Below are 26710 nucleotides of genomic sequence, written 5' to 3'. Positions count from 1 at the left end.
AGATGCTCCCTGTATGATTGCCCCCGGTTACCTGCCATAGTTAACTGTCCTCTGTAGGCATGGATAGTCAGTGTTCCTGCTGCCAGCCACCCAGTTCTTCTGAACGAGAACAGGAAAACACATTCCTTCCATTGTTCCTAAGTTTCTTCTCTTGCAGGTTGCTGTGTGTTTGATATCAGGGTGCAGAAGAATCTAAACTATGCTTGTTTTTCTGTCTTTTTAACTAATTTACTGACTGGGAAAGAATGAGAAAAAATATTTGAATTAAGCCCATTGGGCCAGTTCATCAGGGAGGATAAATCAGCGCAGCTCTGTGAGTTCTGCAAAGCCACAGGCAAGCTAAAACACATTACTGCCTGACTGCTGAGATTCACTACCTGTGCTCAGAGAGCAGATGTAAATGTCTGGAGAAGGCAAGACGTAACAGAGTTCTTCTCAAGGACAAAGGCCAAAGCAAAAACTCTACAAGTGGCAGCTGTCTCTTTTCCAGACCTTTCTTCCTCTTTTTCTTTATTTTTTTTTTTTCCCCAATGTAAAATTATGGCAAAAAGAATGAAATTACAGGGGGTTGTTAACCCAGCACTGACCAGCTCCTTGTTCTAGCCTTTATGTACCTCAGTTAGCAGGCAGGGGACTTCCACATGTCTAAGCCACAGACCTGTGTGAGCAGTTCAGATACACTACCCTGGAAAATAGTTTCTCAAGATAGAGATCTGAAATACTTCTTATTCTGCAATTTAAGTCATACTTACCATGTTGCTTGGTAATGCTTTATGTAAAAAAAGAAAGCTGTCAGAAGATCCCAACAGGACAAAGTCCTTAAATCCAGTAATCAACAAAAATGAAGGCTGTATACATCACCTCTCACACTAATAACCAAAGCCCCACTGTTCCTATTCAAGCCTGCTGTCTGGTTAGTGTCAGGAATGTCAGTGGGACGCTTTCATTGTGTAGGGCAAAGTCCTCAATCTAAATATTGCCTGTCAGACATATGCTTGGATGAAGGGAAAATGGTGCAGTAGCGCTTGGTGCAGTTCCTAGCAGTGCACTCTGCGGTAGAGCTGTTGGGTGATTCTGTGTAAGTCACTTCACCTCTTGAGGCCTTTGTTTCCTTTTCTGGAAAAGGGGATAAATGGGCCTTTTTTGGATAAGGCAGCCCAGGGTTTACCAAAGAAATGCGATAACACAGAGGTGTGATGTATGAGTCCAATAATCATTAATTACAATGTTTGACTGTTCATGAGTTCAACCAAGGAACGATTGTTGCTCACAGCTGCCATCTCCTCTGAGTGATCTCAGAACTTTTTTTCTGCAGCCCAAGGGAGAGCATTGTTTTCCAGAAAAAGCATCTTTTGTCTCCTGCAGTTTCTGCTGCAGCACATGATGCTGTCATGTATCTGTAGTCATCTGCATGTTGGCCCTCACCAGAATCAGTATGATGAGCATTGCTTGGTTGTTCCTTTCTACCAAGAAATAGTTCCACATGAATTTCCTTTGCCTGCTTTTGGTGCTAGAGAGAGAAGACAAGGAAGAGAGACAAGCTGCTTCCTGCACATGAAGTTGCAGAAAAACACTGTAGAAAAAATTTGTATGTACCTCTACATGTGTGACTGTCATCTCTGCTTTCACCCAGAGCCTTTCTTCACAGTGATCTGGTAAGGGCGATCTTCCCAAAATGTTGGTGAAGGTAATGGTAAGAGACTTGTGCAAAAGGCCCTGATTCCCTGATTCCCTTCCGTAAGAGACTTCAGAGAGCTTCAGTACCTGTCTGCCAGCTCAGACATGATACTCAAGGCCTGATCTGATGCAATTCATGCATCCCAAGTGATGCTCATCAAAGGGGAAAAAAAAAACAACAAATAAGCACTAGATGTGGGCTGAAACAACAAGCAGACATGACATCTGCCTGTGACACTGGAAAGGGATCTGAGAGAGAAATGAAACCAAACTGAGTTGGGTAGAGTGCTGAACTTGGCTAGTTGATGTTACTCAAGTTGCTGGGTTTTTTGTGTGTATTAAAGTCTGAAACTGCTAAAAACTGTGATATGCTGTGAAGGGATTCACTGGTTGTGAAGTTGTGCTCTAGGAGCTACAGGGAAGGATGTGCTGCAAAACAGAAGGTTGTTTTCTGGTTTGAGAGTATTCATTCGACCTGAGTGTCCTGAAGAGAGTTTTCTTGCAGTGCCTGTTTTTTTCTTTTGCTTCTGGAAAGCTTTAATCAGAGCATAAAGAGAGGCGTGGGTTGCAACTCTCCCTGTAGGTGGGGAGATACTGCGCCCAAGATCTATGACATGAAATATCATTTCATAGACTTCACATCTTTCTAAGGAGTCCTCATTTTTAGCGAAAATGAGGAAGGGACAGAGCACATTTCAGATTCACTCTGCCCCTGAATTCACCAGAAGGGCTCTGAGCCCCAAAAGACAAATTCAGTGAGAGACACAACAGGCTGATGCCATTATGGTCCAACTTCTTTCTAATTGGCCTCATCTGTTATGCTTATTTTTAGAACCATGACTGAACCTTAATTAAGAGCGACATTGCTTTGAGTAGATTGTGGTCCTGCTCCGTTGAAATCCTAATAGGCTTCTGGTGCTTTATTTTTTCCTTCATCTCCTGCCTAATAGCTGGGCATAGGGACTGCAGCATGGTAGGATATCTGGAGATGGTATCCTTGTTACACTAGCACTCCTGAGTATGACCATCTTGGAAGCATGGGCACGGCAGTGAAAAATCAGACCGTTGTTTTACTTTGTGTTTATCGCTCTGAGAGACTATACAGAAACTACTACGATCAAGATCTCTTCACATAGTCATCCACATGCAGTTCTTGTTGGCACGGCAGCAGCAGTTGATATTGCTGCATGGCTCCTCACTGCTCCTTTTGGAGGCTTAGGGAAATAGGAAATTCTCTGAACAAGCATAGTAAACAGGAAAATGGCAATTTGAAGAAGCTAAATTGCTTGCTTTAGTCAAGTCGGGCATTTCTACATAAAAGTGGAAGCTCTCAGAGGACACGAGGCTGGTGGGTAGTTGAAGCAACACACTCGAGTTGTGTGTACTGTGGCATCAATAAGGAACAGTACATAAAGAATGGAAATTAGGCAGTGCATTGTTTTGTGTGGGCTCAGTTTGTAGCTGTGAGAAAAAGATAAGCCAATCTTTCTGTTGCACTGTGGAGAAAGCTTCTGATGGTTAAGTGCTGATTAATTTGTAGTTAGTGCCAAGGAATCTTTATAAAGTTTGCCATTTCACTATTATTTTGCATACAAAGCATAAAAATAATTTTCTACAGAGATTACAGGGGAGAACACAGTTCTTCCTAATAAAGGAGAGCTACAGGCCAGTTCATAGTATATAGCCTCAGAAATATCACTGTAAGCCTTGCAGCCCAGATTGCATTGAGCAGACTGTCTTCCAGAAGACTGCTGATGTCTGAAATTGCTGTGATGAGTATAGCAAGAAGGAGCACCCAGATAACAATAGCTGGGCATAATTAAAGACTTTATTTCCCTTCAGTTTCCCAGTTTACAGTGTGAATTTGGCAGTGCCTGATATGTAATCAGTGTTAGAGCTGCAGCGTTGTATTGGGGTCTGCTGACTTCTCTGGGTACCATTGCTCCGACAGCCTGAGCTGGCTGACCACTTACTAGATCATGGGAGGTGTCCAGGAGGCCCTCGTTGCATTATCTGAACAGGAGAACTTCTTAGTAAGAAGACTGTTCATATGCTTCTACAGGTATGGTACAGTTACAGACCTTGAGGAACTAAGATAAAGGGTAAGGAGGGGGGATGGTTTAGTATTATTGTTACATTTTGAAGTCCTGCACCCTCCTGATTTTGTTGTAGACCACTGAGCTATACTAAATTTGTACCAATGAAAGGTCTATTAATTTATCTAAACTCAGGAATTAGCTGCTGCATTTGCAAGGTTTGTGATTCAGTCAGTTTGCCTGGGTTGAATCAGGATCTGACACTTCCCAAAGGCGGTTCTGTCCCACTTCTTAAAGAGTTTAATCTTGCACTGCTCTTAATTGTTTCCTGACAGTTGTGCTCTGTAGTAGTGTGAGTGTAACCAGAAGCTGTTGCAAAATCAGCAGATAAACCAGACCCAACTCTCCGCAGCTCTGTAATGGGAGGTGGCTGTTTTGCAGACGCAGTTGTATCACACTCCAACTGCAGTCCTTTTCCCTCTTTGGGCAGTAATACAAACTTAAGCTTAACAATATACAGTGAAACAAAGTGCTATTTTCAGATGTTACAGTAGGCTGCAGGCAGGGTCTTTCTGGTGTTCCCGCATGCAGGAGAGGCTGTGCCTTGCTTTCCATCCTCTGCACTCTGCATCAGGAGTCTCTCAATTGATTCAGTGGGGACTGGTCTGAGCCCTCAGTCTCTGCTGCCTGGTGTATGTGTGCATGCAGACCCTCCATGTCTCCATCCTGCCTTCTGCAAAGGGTTCACCTGTGTGCCTGCAACATGAGACGGAGATCATGTGTACTGCAGCACTTCCCCTCTTGGCTTAAGCTTGGTTAGGATTTGGTTACCCTTAATCCACGTTTCCAGGATCAGGTAGGTGTGGAAACAATGCAAGGTTATCCTGTGCTGAGCTGGTACGGCATGTCTTCGGACTTACATTCACAGCTTCTCTCTCCACATGTTGTATTGTTACAAGGATATTGGCCCAAAGGGTTTAAAATACTTGTGCCTCAGAGGATTGGCTGTGCAGCTTCTTGCAGCTTTTTACTGATCAAATCAAGGGCTAATGTGCTTTGCTTCTGATCATCCAGTGTGCTTTCCCAAGAAACAGATTAATGCTGGGGGCTCGTACTGCTTCAGAGTACAAAGAGAGTCTTTAAATCTCTGCAATGGAGAAGGCAAGAACAAACAAATATTACAATTATTAGTAATAAACTGTTTTGTCATCTTTCCATCCTGAAGTGTTTCTGTGGGCAAGGAGCATAACAAGAGAGCTCTGTTTTAAACACATCTACACATGAAACAGTAAAATGGTGCTTGATTCAGCTTGCTCCGTATAAACCTCCACTGCACTCTCCTTAAGATAGTCCTGTCACAACAAATGTCAAAAGGAAAACAATGTCTCTTGTTTTGTTCTTCTTCTAAGTGATGATGAGAGAGTAATTTGTTTCGAAATCTGCATAGAAGATGTCTTGCTGAAGTGGTTCTGCATCTCAGTTTCTGTTAACATTTTTCTATGGAGCAGAGCATTATCCATTGCAAATTAATTTCTGCCAGTACAGTCTGACCCGAACAATCAGTTTTTACCTTGGCCATTTTTCTGTATCTTTTCAGTGCTAGGAGTCTTCATTTGGTGTCTGTTTAATATTTACAGAGGACATTTTAATCTGTTTACTAATTTATTCAGGACATGCTGCACCATGAAAATTTCAGTGAGACAGAGGCTTTGAAGATGTGTCATATCCTCCTCATGGGTTCATGCTATGTAGGTGTAGGTGAGGTTGTCCTGCAACCTGTCTTCAATGATATGCAGCTCCTGTACTGGCCCTGGACCCAAAGGCTGGGGCAAAGGACAGTGTGTGTGACATGTTTGGGAATTCTTGATCATTGATGAGTTAGAAGTGAGTGTGTTTCAAACGTTTCTGTCAGTTTCTTCATGTTCATCATCCTTGAAAGAGCTGGTCTGAGATTGACGTGCAAAATCCTTCTGCTTTTACCTAGGCAGAGTGAAACTCCGGGCCGACCTCACTCCTGGCATTCAACCAAACTTTCGGAGAACCAACCCGATCCCAGCATGATGCAAATATCTCAGGGTATGCTTGGCACCCCTTGGCTTCAGTCCTACCACTCCAGGTAAGCACTGCACAGCTGTGGTTATGTGCTGCATAGGCAGAGGCACAGAGCCACCAGCATTTTTATTTTTGATTTCATGTTTTTACATACCATCCATAGGCATGGAAATTGGGATTCCAAACTAGTGTGCTTCTAAACCCCAAATACTGTGTCACTGTTTCCAGTGTCACACTGGCTTCAGGGAGGCTCTGCCTCATGCCCAAGAGTCTGCCTTGATGGTGCTGACTACAAGATCGGAGTCTAAATCTAGAGCACACGAATGAAGGAAGGGAAAAGAAATTTGATGGCAAAATAAAGTTGCCTTCATACAGCTGGTAGGATTACAAACAGCCGGGGTTAGGTTTGGAGTCAGGAGGGCTTTGCTTCATCTTTGGTTACCCAGACAAAGTGGCTATGTATTTCTCGATGAAGTGCTCTCTGAAGTGATTAACATCTATGCAACTAATTGCTTAAAAAATTCTACTTCTCAATGCAAAGAAAGCCCACTGCCAATATATTAAGGTGGCCACCTCTGAGTCCAGATACAGGAGTTGGAGTCCTGCTCTGTATCCCATGGCTTGCCCCCATGGAGAAAGTCAGCACAGTTGTTTCCCCAGAAGAAGAAAAGAAATAAAAAAATAAAATTAACCAGTAAGGAAAAGGAACATTTTTCCCTGGCAAAGCAGGAGGTTTTCAGGAGCAGGAAGTTCTCCTTGTAGCCACTGGGATCTAAACATCATATCTTTTACAGATATAATCAAGTCTTGGCAGAGGGGTGGGAAGGGAAAACTTCACATTAAAAAAAGTGAGGGCATTGTTACAGAAAAAAATGTATGTTCCTCCCTGGCCTGAAGCACAGATCATCCTGTAGCATGTTCACTTCCCACCTGGGTGCTTTGCTTCCCAGCTGCAGCTCCCGCAGAGCCTTTGGCAGCATGGCTGTGTCTCCTGGGAGCTTGGAGAGGAGTATGGGGAACATCTAGTGGCCAGCTGGCCATGGTTGCACAGAGCACTGCCAGGGAAATTTTTTTTTTCTTGACTGTACATTTAAATAAGTAAACCAGCTTTATCCTGAGTTTTGCAAGATCTATTTCTGCCTGTCTGTGTGTTCTTTGGCATCTCTGCAGAGCTGCTGCACTTTATTCTAGCCAGGGGGATCTCTACACGTATTTGTGATATTCCCATGTGAGGTGTAGAGGAAGTATGGCCAGCACAAGGAGGCCACTTCCAGCTGATAGGAAGCTCTCTGAATATCTTCATTTAAACACATCTTTGGAGGCCATGAGTCTTCTGCCAACACGTATGTTTTGGACGGTGAACTCAGACATGTAGAACTACATGTGAGGAGCCTTTGAAGGCTTCCTGGGCTGTTCTAAAACTTAATATAATTGCACCCCCAACTTGCCTCCACGCACAGACACGTGCATCTCTTCTCTGTCTTGTCAGCTTAGTTTTCTTTCGCAGCAAACAAACTATCCTTGGGACAGCTGAATTTCCAGGAAGCGTGCCAGAGCATAGCCTTCATCTCCATAAAAAGGAATGAAATGGGAAAAAAGGAAGAGATTAGATTCTCCCCAGAACGCCTCATATGCTCATCTCCTCCTCCTTGGTGGCGTCGGCACTCATTCAGCTTTTCAAGTGCTTTGGATAGGTTTGATGGGTGGAGTTGATCCTCCTTGGCTCCACAGATGCTCTGTCTCTCTGTCTGCATTTCTCTCCTCCCACCCCTTGGTGGTAAATAAGAGCCATGTGTTGCAATGTCAAGTAGTTCCTTTTAGTGAACTGAGATGACTGCAAACAGGGGATGGAGCAAGGCCCAAATATGGGTTTTCATCTGCACATCTCAAAGCTAAACATCTTTCTTCTGAGCTCACTTAAAAGTTGTGCCTCTTCTCTGCTAACAGTGGGTTCTTGCTCTTCTCTCACTCTTCCCCAGCTCCTCAACCAGCGATCTCTCTGGCTATGAGCATGGCTATCTGAGGAGAAGCCCTGACCAGTACAGTTCCCAGGGCAGCATGGAAAGCTTGGACCACTCCTCCCCTGGCTACCATCCTTGTCACCTGTCCCCAGCCAAATCCACCAACAGCATCGACCAGCTCTCCCACCTGCACAGCAAGAGAGATTCAGCCTACAGCTCCTTCTCCACCAACTCCAGCATTCCTGAGTACGCCGCTTCGCCATTCAACAAGGAGCACTCCTGCTCCACAGACAGCATGCACTCCCGCAGCAGCCTACCAGAGGGCATGAAGCAAGCTGACATCAGGTATGTCAAGACAGTCTACGACTCTCAGCGAAGGATTTCTGAGGAGTACGAGGTGAAGTCCTCTGCTTTGCTTCCAAGCAGTGAGGCCCGGATCTTGCAGAATGGCCGCAGCCATGGCAGGCTCCACAACTTCAGCCGGAACAGCACAGCTCCCTCCTGGGTGCAGTCAGGCCAGGGCTGCTCAGACAGCGAAAGCAAGCCCCACAAGGGACCTCCCTTGCCTCCCACTCGCAGTGACAGCTACGCAGCCATCAGGCATCACGAGAGACCCAGCTCATATTCTGGCCTTGATCTGAACAAGCCTAGCCGAAGCCAGCTGAAAGGGTCCTGGTCTCCTCTTGTCAGCCCACTCTCCCAGGGACCTCTGCTGAAGACCCACTTTGGGGAAGGGCAGCTGCACACAGTGGTGGAGAAGAGCCCGGAGAGTAGTCCCACAGTGAAGCCCAAGCAGAGCTATTCCCACCCAGGGCAGCCCCTGCTGCCTACCGGAGTTTACCCAGTACCTTCTCCAGAGCCACACTATGCCCAGGTGCCCCAGCCTTCTGCAAGCAATAATGGGACTCTTTTTCCAGCTCTGGCCAAAGAAAGTGGCTACTCTTCATCTTTTCCAGTCTCGTATGACAAAGGTGCAGCCAGCAGTACCCTGGGCTTTGATGAGAATGGAAACCAAAGTACTACAAACAGATCAGCTGTTTTTTACGAGCCCCCAGATGCTGAGAGAAAGCACGATGCCACAGCACAGCTTGTCCAGCAAAAACTTCATAACACAGAAGTCTACTTAAGCATGTCAAGGAAGGAGGAGTTGTTACCCTCTTACAAGGCAGCACACTGCAACCGAGATGCTGTGAGTCCTGCACAGGCCTCTAAACACAGCTTTCAAGCCCTGCAGATCCAGCCAAGAGATGCTGGTGAGAGAAAAAGCCCCTACCAGTCCAGAGAGAACCGGGAGGCTGAATGCCAGGCTGACAAAAATGGCAACATACAGATAAATGAGAGAGATGCTGCCACGCACCTCCAGTGGGGTCACAACAAATCCAGGCAGTATAGCTTCTCTTCTTTGCAGAACATCCCTGAGAGCTCCAGGAGGCAAAGTAGCTCTGAGCCATGTGAAAATTATTCCAGTGCCAAGCTGTCCTACTTGAACAACAGCACCAAAGAGGAGAGGGATCACAGAGGACAACGCAGTGATGCAGACCCGCAGGCCCTTACGAGGCAGGACGAGGGCAAGAGCATGGCCCCATTTCATGCTGTAGAGCCAAAATATGAGGAGATTCCTTTGCAGCACCCAAAGACCTCTGATCTTGGGAGGAGCCGGCTCAGCTCTAGCAGCACCCAAGGTGTTCTTCATGGCAAACCAGATCCCAGCAAGTCCCGCTGCTCTGTGCTAGAGAAGGTCAGCAAGTTTGAGCAGCGAGAGCAAAGCACTCACCGGCCCCAGAGTGCTGGTGTTCCCAGCTTTGGCCAGCATTATGGGCTCAGCAGGGTGAGCCAGACCTCCAGCACCAAGAGCTCTCCAAGCAGCCCAGAGGATATGCGGAGCAAACTTGGCACCCAGCTGCCCAGTGAGATGAGCAGGGTCTCCAGCCCCTCTGTCAGGAACGGGAAGTTGGAAGAGGCTGATTGGCGCTGTGTGGAGCTGCAGATGGCAGCTTCAGCGAAGCAGGCAAGATGCAATGAGTACTATGACACGTGTCCTGAAAATGAAGTGCAAATAAGGATGGCCCAGCTGCCAAGGAGCAAAAGCACATTCCAGCTGGGAGGGGAGCCTGAGAAAGAAGTCCTCTGGAAGGACAACATCCAGGATGCCCACGGGTCACAGCTGGACACACCGTTCAACAGGGCCTACAGGAACAGCATTAAAGACGCACAGTCCCGAGTGCTGAGGGCCACCTCCTTCCGGCGCATCAGCCCCCCGTTTGCGAATATGCCCAAGAGGGCGATCCAGAGGCCTGCCTCAGCTCATGTGGGCATGAGGAGCATGGCGGCGTCTCCCCACACCCCAAAGGAGAGACACAGCGTCACGCCAACGGAAGGCAGCCTCTCTGCCCTGGACTACTCCAGGACACCTCACATCTTGCGTATCGGGGGCCGGAAGCGGCTGACAGCAGAACAGAAGAAGCGGTCTTACTCAGAGCCAGAGAAGATGAACGAGGTGGGCATCTCTGATGGGGAGCCATCACCTTTCTCCTTCCAGAAGAAGGGCCTCCATTTTGTCTTCCCAGAGAACACGGTGGCTGATAGGCGTAAGATCTTTGAAAGGGATGGCAAAGCTTCTTCCGCTGTCAGCCTCTCTAAGCCAGAGCTCAAGCAACTCCAGCAGAATGCCCTCGCCGACTACATTGAGCGCAAAACAGGCAAACGACCATCCTCACAGGACGGTGGGCTGCTCAGGGAGCGATCCCACAGCTCCTACCTGCAAGCAGGTGGCCAGGACAGCCAGAGCCTTTCCTCTGCCTCCAGCATGAATTCTCTCCAGGATCAGAACCTTTTCCGCCGGAGGGAGTCCGTTGAGCGGATAGCCAGGACAGGGCGGGTGTCTTCCACCCTTCCTCCCGGGCTGACGGGCTGCTTTGATGGGAGTGGGGATGAGCAGAAGAAAGGACGCTGGGACAGCTCGATCATGAGCAGATCGAAAACAGACAGGTGTCGGGATTACAGAGCCCAAATGGAGCTCACCAAAGGCACGCAGACAGACCCTCTGCGCCCGCAGGGCCAGCCTTGCTATGGGAAGAAGGAGCAGAGCTTTGAAGCACCCAGGAAATCTGGGAAATCAGTGTCTGTGGAAGACTTGCTTGATAGATATGACAATCAGCAAAGGAATGCATGTGTACCTGTGCACACACGTTCCAGATCATCGCCCATAGCAGATAAAAAACACCAGGTATGTGGAAATTGGATTATCTGTTCAAGAAAGCAGGGAAACGGGGTATGTCAGGCAACAGACTGATGCTCAGTCTTGGCAATAACTTCATTGGTACTGAAAGGTTGAATGCATGCTGAGATAAGACCATTTATTTCTTTTACATTAGGATGCTGTTTAATTGCTTGCTGCTGAGTTATTGCTTCTGTTCTGCTTTGTTACTGCTGGGGCTCCTTCAGGGATTTCACAGATGCAGGGATTTCAGTGCATCTGCTGATAACATGCTTGTGTGCTTCCTGTCCCTGGCAGACCATCTGAAGTGTCATGTGCTTATCTGCCAGCATCAGTGGGAAAGCACTGGGATGTTTGTGGTGGGGTGTACTCCATGCTGCCGCTGTTGTTTTTCCTTAGCCCACTTCCCTAGTGCAAAGCAGAGGATTTTAAAGGCTACTTGAAATTGTCCCTGCCCGTGCTGTGTCTGACAGTGCTGGGAAATGCTCAGAACAGGCACTGCCAAGTAACCGCTAAGTTTTGCCTCCAGCACTGGAGGGAAACGTGGAGAAAATTTAGTGGAGACCCAGTCCGCTCTTTCCATGTCCCCTGCTTGGTGGTTGGGAACATAGCACTGATGTGTCATGAACAGGGAATTTGACTGACTCCACTGACAGTAAATAGTGGAAATGGGCTTACTTCTTAAAGAACAACTGCTCAGGCTGAAATCTGTACAGACCTGTTTAGGTAACTGCAGCTGCTCAAGCCACTGTGATCTACAGCAATGGTGAGCCTGCTCCCCTGTCCCTGTCTTCACACCAGGCTCTGTTCATTGCAGAGAGAGGGAGGAAGCGGCCTGAATGCGTGAGCAAGCTTCTTGTTGCAAATAGTCTGAGTGTTTGGGCAGGCCTGCATATTTAAAGGGCATCTGAGACCCAGGACCCTTCCTGCTATTCAAACATTTACTGCTGCCCAGAAGGATTATGAAGGGAAGGAATATCCCAGTGAAGGGATACTGAATCGAGTAATGCAGAAAGGAATATGGGGAGAGTGCTCTGGGCAGGTGAAGGAGTCATCCGACCAGACCCCTTGGTGTTACATTCTGCATACCCTCCCTCCACAGACCTCAGATCCCAGTGGCCAATTAACAGTTCACATTTAACAGGCCTGCTGTCTCATGCAGGAGACACACAGGGAAGTTCTTGAAATCCTTAATGTTTCCCTTGCTGGCTCATTTTTAGTCTTGTGTACGTTCATCAGCCAAATCAGAGTGCTGCCTGGTGGAAGCTAGCTCAAGAGACATGGTAAACAGTGGTGCAGAGCTGCTCACAGCATCTTCCAGTGTCTTCTTTCAAATCCAGAAAGAGGGTAGAGACCTTGCTGCTCTTTTCCAGAGAGCTTTGGCTGTATCCACTTCTGGAGTGAGTATTTATTACAGAGGCAGTGAAAATCCTGTTCTTAATTCCTAATTCAGAAAAGCACGTTTGACTTCAAACATACGGCAACATTTAAGTGTCTGTTTGAAAGCATATTTGAGTGCTCTCTTAACTCAGTTTGTTTCTGAACCATCTCCAATACAACAGTAAAAGAAAAGTGAGGGACAAAGTCAGAGCAACCGGGTGGTTGGGGTTTTCTGGGACCTCTGGTGATTTTTTTGTGGGAAATGTTTATTTCCAGTTTAGCAGCAGACTTCTCTGCCTCACTGTATATTTTGCAGGGCCTTGTGTACAGTGTATTATATTCCTTCTGTGCTACATATAAATCACATTGCAATGTCACTGTAGGAATTTGTTTAGAGATATAAGGAAATAGATAGCCGTGTGGAATTATTAGCGCCCGATCTTCAGAGCAGATTCTCAGCCTTCTTTCCCTTCTGCTTTTTAAATCTGTCTCAGCCTGCATATCTTCCAGCTCTCCAACTCCTAAATTAAGACCTGCTCTTACCCTTACTCTGTAGCAACACTGGCCAAAAAAACAAACAAGGAAGGGTGTGGGAAAGGGGGCAATGGGTTGCGCTGTGCTGAAAAGGTCATTTGGGAGAAAATACCAACCTCTTCAAAAGCAGGCATAGCATTTGCTTTCATGTCTCATAGTAGTCTGGTATCTCATGGCATAAAGAGTCAAATTCACAAAGCTATTTCAGCTCTGAAATTTCTCTGGTTTTAGATCAGATGCCCAAAGAGGAGTTGGTTCAGCACTTCAGTTTTTGAAAAATGAATGCAAAACTTGGTGATGTTTTTCAGCACATCTGCTTGTGACTGGAGCTCCTGACCTCTGTGCTACTCAGCATCTCTCGGCAGCATTTTCCTCTTGTTTTGGTGCTGGGTTTGGGCACAGTTTGTTCACTGTCCAACTTCTCTGGTTAAGGCTGTTTTAATGATACCTCAGCTTCTTGCTTGCATATTTAAACATCAGTGAGCACCCAGCTCCACTGATACATTTGGGCATGTTTTTAGAGAAGGCAGGGCCTAACTATGAGTATTGTGTGGTACGTGCTGTGGCTTCTTAGTAGGGAGCATCAGTGTTTTATTGCTTTCTTTCATTTGTTTCTGATAATGCTGTCTTTCCACTCCAGGACCTGCTGAGAAGAGAAAGCAGTGAGTTTGGTGCCATGGGGAGAGATCCTTTCTATGTGATCAGTGCAGGAGCCAGGTGGGTACATGTTATTGTCCCCTTTATCACTTCAGGATCAGCTCTTATTACCTGGCTGCTAGCAGCAGTTGTGGTGTGCTGTCTGTGTCAGTGGGTGGCTAGGGACAAACTAGAGAAGTCTGTGTGGATGCAGATAGGAGCATGCTCTGCCCAGTGGAGTTAGAAGGAGTAAGTTGTCATGAGCTGTTTCTCCCACTGCAGACATTAACTCACTCTAAGTTCTTTCTCCACAGTCATGTTGTTTTGGTGTGTGTTTCTGCAGCAACAGACTTTTCATGTACCTTCCAAATGTGTTTCATCTACTGTTAGAAATTATCAGAACTGAAGGACTCCAAAGGAAAATATACCATGATATCTCTCTTTGTCTGGCTTTCTCCAGTCCTGGATGCTGCCTCCCCAGAAGCGAATGAACATCTGTGTGAGCTAAAACAGGGAGGTCTCATTTATCTGACAGCTTTGCATCTAGGCTGCTTTATTTTGTGTAGGCAGGACATCTTGCTCAGCAACAGGACAGAGACAAATGTTTTTAAAAATAGAAGAGTGTAATAATAAAACACATAATATTGGGACTTTTGTAACTATTCTTTTAGCAGTAGGTTGTTTTGAAGCTAACTAGGACTGAAGTTGATCTTGCCATATTTACATTTAAATAATAAATAGATGCTTGCCCTAAGCTCTGAGCGCCCAAACAGCTAACCGTTAGCTTACAGTAAAAACCATCAAGAGAGACCAAAATAATTACTCACAAATGAGCTCTGTTTCTTTTACAAACTTGCAGTAAATGTTGTCCCACTCTGTTGTCACACTGGGATTAACACTGCTGTCTCCGAAGTTTCACTCTGCAGCTCTGGGAAAGGAGTTACAGCTGCAAGTAGGGGAAAGCATCTAGTGTAGCTGGATCTTACTTCATCTGTGGCTGGCAAATTTTTTCTTCCTAAGAAAACATAAATGTTGTTTTAAAGGGCTCGTTCTGCTTTCAGGCTTGTCCTTTTATGACTGCCTAAAATGCACCCTTTCTCTTAAATTCAGAATAATTTTTTCCTTTTTTCTTTTCTGTTTCCTTGAGAATACATCACAGCTCTTTAGTTCATCCTGCCTCCCTCCCCGTATGTTCTAGAGCTGGCATTTCATCATTCTTCCCAAAAACTGGTTTCTGTTTTCTTTTTTTTTTTCTAATCCAAACTATTTTCTATATAATGAAACGGATCATCCAGATTGAAAAGAAAAGTTTATTGTGGCACAAAGGGTAGGATTCTCATTTTCATGCTTCGTTATACAAACGTTGTTGGTATTAACCCAACATTCTTATAAAGTTTCTGCTCTGTTGGTGTCTTGCATGTTCTGCAAGCACATTTCTTCTGGGAGATGTGAGGTTGCTTTCCCCTCTAGATCAGAATTGGATGAGAGAAGACAAGAAAAAGCCCTTGTCTCTGAGGATGCAGGTTCCCACCACAAAGGCTTCAAAGCACTCCCCATTAAGTCTTTGCTGTTGAATGTTTTTTTTAATATACGTATTGCTGAGCTTGGAGTGGACTAAGTAAGAATGGGCAGGATTTTTGAAAGCAGAAGTGTTCTGATACTGTGTTCCTGAGGTGAGAAGAAGTTTTGCAGTTAAGTCTCAGTGGGAACAAGATATGAATCCTCTGCAAAGTTATAAGGACATGTAAACTAGATCCTTAGCCATATTCAGGAGGAATTCTGCTATCAGGATAACATTGAGCCTTCTCCTACTCTGGTGTGAGTATATCACAGTCTGGGTAAAACAGGATTACTGCAACATCTTTAAGCCATCTCTTAAAAGATGCAAATTCTTGTCTGTCCTGTGATTGTCAGCTATTTTTTAGCCAGTCCTCTCATGTATAACCATCACCATCCTATCATTGCTTGCATCATACTGCATGCACATGCCCTTCTGGAGAGTCAGTACCAGGCACTTCTAGGTTCCCTTGGAACACAACCATTTAATGTGATGAAGAGGAGATGGGACCATCTGTACCATCTCTCTTGATCAAGGGGGAAAATTATCAGATGGTCAGCTTACACAAATGAGCATTTGGTCTTGTCACACATGCTGCATAACTTATGCTCTATGCTACTGACCTACTCTGCAGGTGTCACACAATAGCTGGCTCATAAGCACTGCTAGGAATGATTGTTGCTCCACCAGTTTTAGAACCCACAGTTGCCTCCACAGTAGGAGAGATCTTTAAATTAGAGAATTACCATCTGGTGTTTCTGACAAATGCTGAGCATCTTAAAAGAATACACATTGCTACTGTCCAGGAACCACAGACAATACCAAGAGTATTCTGTCTGGGAAGTTGCCCTCAGGCAAAGGCTGCCAAATTCTGTTCCCAGTTACACCAGAATAAAGCCAGAATGACCCATGTCTTTGTCAGAGTTGTTTTTAATTTGTACCAGCATGCCTGGGAACAAATTTGGGCCCCAAGTCTCAAACATGATGGGCTGGAAGTAAGTGTAAGAGTGCTTGAACAATGTGTCTCGAGAACAGAAAATGCATTGGCAGTACAGCTTTATTGTATTTTATTGTTTTATGGTCTGGCCTCATGTTTTTAGGCCATCTTCTCTTGCATCTTCTAGTGCTATTATTACAACTCATTTTGTTTTCCAACTAAATAACCATACAAGCAAGTAGGTTTGACTACATGTTCTGAGCAGGATCCTTGCTTCAGAGGCCAGACCCTGTTTCTTAGGCTTACATGATTATCTGTTAAAAGATAAGGAAAGAATAATATAATCTTCTTTGTTTGCAACCGTAACATGTGCTTGAAGAATGTTGTGATTTTTTTTGTAACAACTGCAAGCATAAGTGGAACTCTTTTACCGAATGGAATCCCAACGTTTGTAAGAGCTTTTCAAATTTTTCTATGAAGTCAAAGTAGCGCATTTTTACTTCACTTTTTTTTTTTTAATAAAAAGAGCGCAATCTTTACAGTAGTACTTCCCAAAGGGAGCAAATAACGTGATGGGACTTTTTTGGTCCATAAGGTGGAAATTCATAGAATCAGGGAGTCATAGAATGGCCTGGGTTGAAAAGGACTTCAAAGATCATCTGGTTTCAACCCCCTGCTATGTGCAGGGCCATTAACCACCAGACCAGGCTGCCCAGAGCCACATCCAGCCTGGCCTTGAATGCCTCCAGGGATGGGGTATCCACAATCTCCTTGGGCAACCTGTTCCAGTGTGTCATCACCCTCTGTGTGAAGAACTTCCTCCTAATATCTAACCTAAACCTTCCCTGTCTCAGTTTAAAACGATCTCCCCTTCTCCTGTCGCTATCAACCCATGTAAACAGTCATGCCCCTTCCTGTTTATACGCTCCCTTCAAATATTGGAAGGCCACAATGAGGTCTCCCCAGAGCCTTCTCTTCTCCAACCTAAACAAGCCCAGTTCCCTCAACTTTTGTTCACAGGAGAGGTGCTCCAGCCCTCTGATCATCTTAGTGGTCCTCCCTGTTCCAAGAGCTCTGCATCTTTCTTGTGCTGGGGTTCCCAGGCCTGGACACAGTACTCCAGACTAATTGTCAAACTTTACAGCAATTGATGTAGTCTGATGGTAGACTGTGTCATATATATGTCCATTGTCTGATGGTAGACTATGTCAAATAATTTTCCTTACTGCATTCACTACCTGTGCCTCTCCCCTTTATCTGTAATAAACAGAATCCAAATGAGACTGAAGGGAAGCAAGGCAATCAGATTTTTCCAAGATTTTTTTCTACTGAGTTTTTGCTGTGATGCTCACTGTGTGTGTGCACAGATCTGTGTGGTCTGGCTCACACTGAAAATTGTAGGAGATGGTGAGTGGGAGTGGATCTGGCTTAGTGTCCCTAGAGCTAGTAGACTGCATTTACCTCTGCATTTCAAAATCATGACTGAACCTCATGTGGATTAGCAGGCACTGACTCAGGCCTCCAGAATGGTTGCCTAATTTGATCTCTAAGCAGGTGTACAGTAGCTTTGCCTGATCCTTGATTAATTGTTAAACCTTAAGTGGTCTATCTCTTGTTTTTGTAGGTCTTTCAGCAAGAAAGAAAGAAGCCACTCAGAAAAAATGACATTTACAAGTTATTATCCCCATCCACACCACATCAGTGAGATTGGTACTGGGTCTTCTGCACTGACCGAGAACCATAAGGTCTCAGAACTTTCCAGACAAGATGGCAGGAGTTCTGCATTTGTTCCGTCTCCAACAGAGGCAAGGAGTCACTATCCTGAGCAAAAGCAAGGCTTTAAATCCACGTTCCTCATTCCTTCTGCATCTAGCCAGTCCTCCCCTAGTACACCTGCCTCTGACTTGCAGGCCACAGGTGATGGCCAGGCTCTGAGACAGCACCATGCCGAACAAGATGCTTTTCCTTTTGGGGGCAGCACTACTGCTCAGGCACCGTCTTTGGATGCTGTTCAGGATAGGTCCATTGAGGCTTCTGAAGAGGAGATTGTATGCAGAAGGAAAGCAGGGCTGCTGCAAAGATCCCTCCCACACAGAGTGATGTGGGCTCACTCAGTCAAAGACAACAGCTTGCCACATGCTGTGGTGCCTCCTCCAGCAGATGGGCCAAAGTTCTCCCAGAGGTGGCAGTCCCTTCCAACACAGAGCAGCACTTCCTCTGACCCAGAGACTCCTTCTCCCCAGGCGACAACTCACCTCCGGATCTCAGAGTCGTGCCTGCAGCTCACGCCTCCACCGCTGCTGCAGGATGATGAAGACGATGAGGTGTTCATCATGCCTTCCCAGCCTGCTGTCACTGCTCCGGCCTTCTCACCCCCACTGCCACCCCATTCTCTTCCTGAGTTGAGCTCTTGCACTTCTGCGAATGGCACGGAGGAATTCCCACCTCCTTCCCCACCAACTGCACTTGAGGAATACGGGGCAGCTGGAGACACGTCCACCAGGCTCACAGAGGACAAAGTGAGGTAAGGGAGAGCTATCACACAGCATCTCGGGCACTGTAGGGCCATATACAGTAAAATATGTGGGGCTCTAGCCAAATGTGACTGACCTCCACAGCTTGGCATTCTGCAACAATCCACCCACAGCTGCTAGCCGAGTGTGAAGCTTTGCAGGGGATTGCACAGATTATAAGGGGAGAGGGACAGACAGACTCACTGCCCCAGGATTTTGCTAGCTGCCAAGAGCATTGTTAAACTATATGGACAGGACAGGTCACAAAGAATGAAGGCTAAAAGCTTTGTGTCCATCAGCAGATACACTGACAGGTGTGTAGTGGGCAAGGCACAGAGGGTTATAAGTGAGAAAATATCCTGCATGCTCCCTGCAATTACTGTATGGATTTCAGTGGGGTTTCTTCTCACACACCAGCATGAAGAGTAAGAATAGTTGCTTACTCTTTCCAGTTACTGTTTTCTGAGAGAAAAGTATGAAAATTCACGTTTTTCCAAACTGTTAGAATTCCCAGAATACACTTTATATCTGGCACAAAACACTCCTGTTATGAAACAGCAACCATGTGCCAAAAAGCAACAGCACTAATATGTCACACTAACACTGTATAGTGCATTTGTCCTGAAGGATTGGGGTAGGGGCTAGGTGCCCAGCGATTTAACTTGGCACAACTTCCCTTACTATCAAGGAGGAAAGAGGGATTCTTCCTCCAGGGAAGAGTCTGGCTAGGGCTTTCTTAACATGAAAACATGATATGAAAAACATATCAAGCGTGGACTGCTCAGGCTGGCATTCCCAAGTGGTGAGACTCAATGTCTCCCATGAGCACAAAACAAACTGACACTCACTGGTGCTTTCTACGGTGGAATGACAAAATGGCAGCATCCAGATTGAGGGAATGGAATGCTTCTGGTGCCAGTAGCTTCACAGTGTGGGCAAAGTAAGAGACAGAAATGAATGTGTGAGAAGGAAAACTTACTTGTCTTAGGCTTTCATCATGTGTTCACAAACATCCTGCGTGGTAAGTTTATCTTCATCTCACAGAATTTTTCTGTCCATAGCAGCTTCAAAAGCTTTTCCAAAGCCCTGGCCAAGAGGGAGATAACAGGGTTGGGCACGAATGTCAGTGAAAATAATTGGTCCTTCTCACCATCTTTATCAAAGAGGACTAATTCTTCACCTGCTGTGGATAAGCAGCACCAATCAGCTACTTCTGAAGGGCCTCAAAGCTCTAATGGAGAACCCACAACTCAACCTGAGGGCAACCAGAGAGAACCAGCAGTTATCACCACAGAGTCAGAAAATAGTGGTGCAGACTCTGGGACACTCAACACATGTCCTCCAATGAAGACAAAGAAAAAAAGCCCAGAGGATATTAAGTCAGAGGCTTTAGCAAAAGAGATTGTCCATAAAGACAAGTCTCTGGCTGATATCCTGGATCCTGACTCCAAAATGAAGACAACCATGGACTTAATGGAGGGGCTTTTCCCCAGTGGAACCAGCTTGCTGAAGGAGAACAACATGAAAAGGAAGATGACACAGAAGAAAGCTAGCAGGACAGTAGCAGAAGATAACACGTAAGCACTGCTCATTGTGATTGTGGTTAACTTTGCAGCAGAATTCGCTGCTTCCTTGCTTTAAGGGATGAGCTTGTACAGAATATGTCCTAATCATTGTAGATAAACAGTGGCAGAAGGTGAGTTTCTCTGATCCCAGGAGCGAGGACTGGCAGGGCATTTTTGAATGACTTTTCTCATCAGTTCTTCTGTAGATGAGCTCATTTCTCCAGGATGCATTAGAAAACAATGCTGAACTTGATAGTGGGGCAGGAAATGAGCCATGTCAAGTGTGAGAGTAAAATCAGGACCATAACAGTGGTGGGAAAAAGATAATGAGGGGCCTAGTTTGGGAAGGAGAGGTGGGTGTGCCTGATTGCAACCAGATGCAAAGATCAGTCCACGACCTGCAGTGTGACTACTCAAAGAACAGACTCCCAGCTGGAGAACTAGCTGGAGAACTGCACAGAAATAAGTTGTAATGCTTGATGCCAGTCTAATCATCACCAGCTGAGCTGTGCTGATTTATCTACAGCAAAGATCTGGCCCTATTTAGAGCTGTTAGCCAGTCAGTATTTAAACAAAGTAGTTGTGCACAGGAGAGACGAAAGCAGCTGACGTGCACCCTCTGCTGCTGAGAATCCGCTATTTCCTTTGTGGTTAATACCAAGGGGGTACTGAAGAGGGAGTGCTAGAAGACCGTGGATCTAGGCGTGGCAAAAAGGCTCATACTGAACTCCTTTTTCTTCACTGTGATGTAGGAAAGAAGAAAAGGAAGCTCCTGTAACTATGGTCACCTGCCCTGCTTATTATAATGTTTCAGCACCCAAAGCAGAACTACTGAATAAAATCAAAGATTTGCCACAAGTAGGGGAGGAGGAGGAGGACTTGTTGGACATCAACGAGAAGAAGGTAAATTCAAAGCACACATCACCACTTCCTAGTTACATTCATGAAATAATTACAAACCCTAGAGTAAAGTGCATTTCTATTTGAATTCAGCATTTGGCTGATACAGCCCCAAGGTGTATGGAAGCTGGATGCATTTAGGCTACTTGAAAAGCTTCGTTACAATGATCCAGAGAGCAAAGCGGGCTAATCTGACTGCATGTTTGAGTACAAATCATGCACAACTATGAAGATGGCCTGTATTGTGCCAAAGGCTGAGTATATAGGTTGTAAGAGGCAGTCACTGCCTCACAGCAAGACAGAAAAAGGCAGAAGTGGAGTGACCTCAGTAAGGACATGTTGGCTTAGAAATAGGAATGTAGTCCTGCTAGTTACTGTACCATCTTTCTGGATAAAGTTTCACCCTATGGTTTTCTTCCTGGCAGTTTACCCATTTCACCTGTTGTCTGCACACGCCGCTTCCAGAAAAACATTGGTTACTCCTTTTCACTACACCTTTTTGTTTCACTAATGTTCAGGAAACTGCACTCCTCGGCAATTCAGTCAGCACAACCTTGATGTGATGACTTGGGTAGGGAGTGGGAGAGCAGGGCAGGGAAGCAGGATACATTTTGCTCTTGTGCTGCAGCTATGTTTCACTGTCCACTGAGCTTCTTGCTTTAAGTTTGGATACTCCATCTTCCAGGGCTTTTGCAGGGCTCCCTAATTTGCCCCTGTAGTGTCTCCTATCGGTTACTTGCTAATTACAGATATGTTGTGAAGCTCACAAATTCCAAGGAGCCGCATGCAGGTACTTGCATGTCTGTGTCTCTCTTTACACAACTCCTATCTTCACGTCAAAAGCACCCAACCCTGCCTGTAAACACAAAACATTAGATGTTGCTGTGGACAAAGTGACACATCTCATAGTTCATGCTGTTTGTACAAAGAGCAGAGATTAAACAAACTGAAGGATGAAAATATTTATGCAAGTCTCATGCTGTAAACATAGTTCTTTATTTTTCCTGCACTGAAATCAGGCACAAATTTAAAGAAAGGGTCCCAAACCTCGTCTCTCAGAGCATGGGAAATTCATGTGTCTCTAGGACAGCTTCACATTTTCTCTCTAGATCCCCACTCCTACGCCAAGTGTAAAAGTACAGATGTGAGACTGTGTAGTTTGGGAGTATGCAGTTTATCCTGCAGCTCTGACATGGAGAGGTTACCTCTCTTCTTAGCATTGCTTTACCATTTCTTTTCTTACACTTTTTTGCTAAGCAAAAGTTGCTTCCTTCCAGGCTTTAATACAGTGATACCCAGAATGAGAACTCCCATCTAACACAAGAGCAGTGAGTGAGTAGATCAGCCTTAGTTGGTGGAGTGTTTGGGATGCAGGCAAGACCTCATTGAGCCTTTAGGGAACTGTGGTCTAAGATACACTTGCTGTGCTTGCCAGTACAAATACATGTGATTTCACAGATATTTAGTGCATGATGGTGCATATGTCACCAGTCAAAAGCACCTGACAAAGGCCATAGCCTGCCATGCTTATCGTACACAGTCAACTCAATTGACTTCAAGCCCAGCTGCCTGCTCATACCAACCTGAAAGGTAAGAAGTAGTGAACACGAGAAGAGTGCTTCTCCAAGGGGACTCTGAAAGCATCTCACAGGTTTACAGGGAGATGTGTGCCTACCTCTGGAAGACAAGTCTCAAAGATGGCATTTGCATGGAAAAACAGAGAGGAGTGACCAGGCCCATCCAGCATGTTTGTTCATGTTCTGTATGAAATATCATGTATGAAATTTCATTTGCATAGGTGTTATCTGGGAAGGCAGCTAATCTGAGAAGTGATTCTGATAAACTAAACTCATTTCCATTGTAAACATGCAAAGGGACTGGGTGTGTGTTTGGGATTGTAGGAGAGTCCCTGATTAATGAACACAAAGTAGTCCCCATCCAGCTCCCAGACCTTCAGAAAAAAGGTACATCACTCCCAACAGACCTGTGGCCTCCTGCTAGCAAGGGCAGGAGAGCAGGCCTGCATGTTCTGCAGAGCTTCTGCAGCAGGGAGGAGTGACTGCCAGCTCTCAGCAATTCAGGCCTTCTGAAAGCCTGCTGAGGTTAATGCCAGACTTTGTGTCCGCTGTACAGAATCCTGAGACAGGGTTTTCTTCCCTGCCACTGTAGTTGTTGAGATTGGCTCCATCCCTCTGCTCCTCAGGAGCTCTTAATCTAGAAGTCAATTGATAAGGATCTCAGATCTTTCTTCTGGGAATGACATTGGCATCTTAGGCAAAGGGGAGGGCAAGTGCTGGTTCTCCCTGGATCCTACCTGTCGTAGTAAGGAGAGAATCCATACAAAGGAATTGCAGCTATCCCTTATCCTAGCAGGTGGGATCTCTCCCACTGAATGCTGCATTAAGAAATGGCATGAGTTACCAGTCAATCCAGCATAGACCTGCAACCCAACATTTGTTCTAGAGAATATGCTCGCATGTTATTAAGCTTTGGCATATATGAGGAAGCTGCTAGTGGACTGTAATGTGGCCAGAAAAGCACAGGCTCCAGAAGATGCACAGAGTGTACCATCTAGTGGTGTCTGCCTCAACATTACCATTTGCTTCAAAAGCACCCCTAGCCTGACCTGGATTTAAAGATACTCTTTCTTCTGAAAAAAACCAACACTTTTCTGTTTGAAATTACCAGCAGTTTTGATGGAAAGAAGGCTGTGTTAGTAAACTTTGAGAAAATACTTTCAAACAATGTTGTGATTTGCTTCTATTTTGTCCTGCAATGTTATTATGCTGAGTAGATTAGCATACATAGAATGGTGCTTTGTCAGTGCATAAATTGAAGAAACTAAGCATAACCCATCCCTTACATCAAGAGCTTTTCCTGCACTACACTGTCACTTCCAACTGAATAGAGGCAAGAACTGCAAGCCTCAGGCCACAGACTTCTGCTTTTGCATACGTCTTTCTCCTAAATCCTAACTGAAGTTTCTATCTCCAGTACACCTGCAGCACTGCTGCTTCTGGAGTAGCTGAACCCTGGAGACCTCCTTTTCTTCAGCAGTGAAACAGTTGCCTTTACTGTTACAAAATGCATGTGCTTTGTAGTTCATGGATCTGACACTAAGTACATTAAATAGAGCATCTTCCGTAGGAATGCTTTTCTGGTGCGTCTCAGTATAATGCAGGGTCTGCACAGCCAGTGCAGAGATATCATCATGCTGATGATATCTCCTTGGTCCGGGCTGAATTTGAGGCTTGCATCTAAACACTGAGGCAGCAAAATAAGGAGCAGTCAGCACTTTCAGGGTACTGCAAGAGGGGGAAGTGTCCTTCTTTCTTACTAAGTATGTAACCACACATACCAGTTCAGTTTCCTGTCATGTCATTAATAATACTGCTTAAATTCATTTATCTATTGGTTGTTTTGTACAATTCTGGGTCATACAACATGTAACATCACAAGAAACTTCAGGCTGGGGCAGGGAGCTATAAGATGCAGCATATGTGGTCGGTGTTCTTTTCATCCAGAGTCTTAAAAGAATATTTTGAAGGAAGGTACATACAATTTCAGATACATGTAGCTGGATATGAGAATATGGCACACCAAATTGGATGTCTCTTTTGAAGATGTTCATGATGATAGAACAAATATATCTTCATGTAATCTTACCAGGTTATCAGATTCAGATTATCACCTGAATGTGGAAATTCAGAGTGTTCTCTGTTCCCTTCTGGCTGTCGTCTTTGTCAGCTGCTACTGACTTGACCTTGCTCCTCATGAACTGTAACCATATCCTCTTGTTGTCATCATCCAAATGAACTCTGTGATCATGGTAATGACCAGCGTGGCAATGTGTTTCCCTTCTGACAGGCTGAGCTCATCGGGAGCTTGACCCACAAACTGGAAATCCTGAAGGAAGCAAAGGAAGGCTTACTTGCAGACATCAAAATGAATAATGCTCTCGGAGAGGAGGTGGAGCTGTTGATCAGCGAGCTATGCAAACCAAACGAGTTTGACAAATACAAGATGTTCATCGGCGATTTGGATAAGGTGGTGAACCTCTTGCTTTCTCTCTCAGGACGCCTGGCCCGGGTAGAGAATGTTCTCAGTAGCCTAGGGGAAAATGCCAACAGTGAAGAGCGGGTACGTATCTGTACAACTGTAGCCTCTTGGCCTTTCTCCGCTGTAACGGTCAAAAGAACCTGCTTCTGTAAGCTCCAAGACAGGTGCCTCACTGATTCTGTATGAGCCAGAGCAAACATGGTTCTGTCCCTAGGAATCTTGGTTCATGTTCGTACAAGTGTCTCAGATCCTATGGCTCTCCAAACAATGTCTGTGTTTGGCACAGCATGTCTGTGACCAGCATGTGGAAGAAAGGCTGCATGGTATTCTGTATTGTGAAGCAGCAACTGCCTTTTACTTCAGTTGAAGACACGTTTTAGCATTTTTTGGGTGGTTGTAAGAGACAGAGCCAGATTTTCCTGGCAGTCGCTGCTTTTGAGTAAGTTTTACTGATTTTCTTGGGGTCCTTTCTACCCCACATTGATCAGAGCATTCATATTCACATTTAGTGGGATTCACATTTAGCCCACAATGAGTAATTCATCCTCCTTCCGCAGGCTCCTGGCTGCGCGTCTGGGAACTTAGCAGCCAACTTGCCTCACCAAGAGGTGGCAAATTTGGTATCAGGGGCAGAAGAGGGGGGATCAGTGAGTATCAGTGATAGTGCTGCTAATACTGAAGTGCTCTCTCTGGTGTGTACAGAGCTCTCTGAATGAGAAGAGGAAACTGCTGGCTGGCCAGCATGAAGATGCCCGAGAATTGAAGGAAAACCTCGACCGTCGAGAACGGGTGGTTTTGGAGATCCTGGGCAACTACCTCTCTGAGGAACAGCTCCAGGACTACCAGCACTTTGTAAAGATGAAGTCTGCGCTCCTCATAGAGCAACGAGAGCTAGATGATAAAATCAAACTGGGTCAGGAGCAGCTCAAGTGCCTGATGGAAAGCCTCCCCACAGACTTCACGCCCAGGGATGCAACAGCAGCAGCTGCCCTAGCTGCAGCACTTGCTACCTCTGCTGGAGTCAATGGTAAAACACTTCCAGCAGTCTCATCCTCACTTTAACCTTTCCCATGTGGACCTGGGGCAAAGTCTTCCTGCTTGAGTCTATTTAATCCAAGTACTGTGCAGATGGCTCTCTACAGTGACAGTGAACAGAGACAGGTTTAAAACCAGATTTTGGTGAAGGAAACAAATAGCAATAATAAGGGTTTTATTTTTCTTTCCTTCCACCACTGCTTCCTGGAAACTTAAATCACTCTGGGGGGAACGAAACTCAATTGTGTCTCCTCCTAACAGAGATGAGGAAGACTCTCATGAGAATTAAACATGTTACTTTTAATAAAAGAAAATCACGTCCTCTCTTTCCTGCTTTTCCTGCCTACCTGGCATCTCATTAAATAATGAAGGATCTAAAAGAATGAAGCCTTAAAAATAAAACCAACCCATTCTACTGAACATTATTGATATTTATATTTTTTAAAGAACAAGGTGATGTGTAAGTTTTTGTACATACTCTAATCAGTTACTTGATTCTACTTTGTTCTGTATGTAGAAAAGACATTTAATTTTGTATTTTGTGAAAACTTTAACAAAAAGAGGGAACCCCAAAGATAGTGATGCATTAGCCTGGAACATCTCTTTGTGGTTTTGTTGTTGTTATTGTTTGTTGTTTTTTTTTTTTAATA

General features: G+C 45.3%; 1 protein-coding gene across 1 annotated transcript in view; it reads left to right on the top strand.

Annotated features, from left to right (window-relative positions):
• The window catches only part of SHROOM3 (shroom family member 3), a 135362-nt gene extending 108981 nt beyond the window's left edge, over positions 1-26381 (top strand). The window contains exons 4-11 of the mRNA XM_048942027.1: positions 5698-5829; positions 7745-10952; positions 13498-13574; positions 17613-18512; positions 19566-20078; positions 20819-20969; positions 24834-25106; positions 25728-26381. Of these exons, the coding sequence (XP_048797984.1) occupies positions 5698-5829; positions 7745-10952; positions 13498-13574; positions 17613-18512; positions 19566-20078; positions 20819-20969; positions 24834-25106; positions 25728-26087 (5614 nt within the window). The 3' untranslated portion in view covers positions 26088-26381. The remainder of the gene's footprint in view (positions 1-5697; positions 5830-7744; positions 10953-13497; positions 13575-17612; positions 18513-19565; positions 20079-20818; positions 20970-24833; positions 25107-25727) is intronic.
• The last annotated feature ends 329 nt before the right edge of the window (positions 26382-26710 follow it).

This window comes from Lagopus muta, chromosome 4, assembly GCF_023343835.1.
Source record: "Lagopus muta isolate bLagMut1 chromosome 4, bLagMut1 primary, whole genome shotgun sequence".
Lineage (NCBI taxonomy): Eukaryota > Metazoa > Chordata > Aves > Galliformes > Phasianidae > Lagopus > Lagopus muta.
This window is presented reverse-complemented; position numbering and strand designations above follow the sequence as displayed.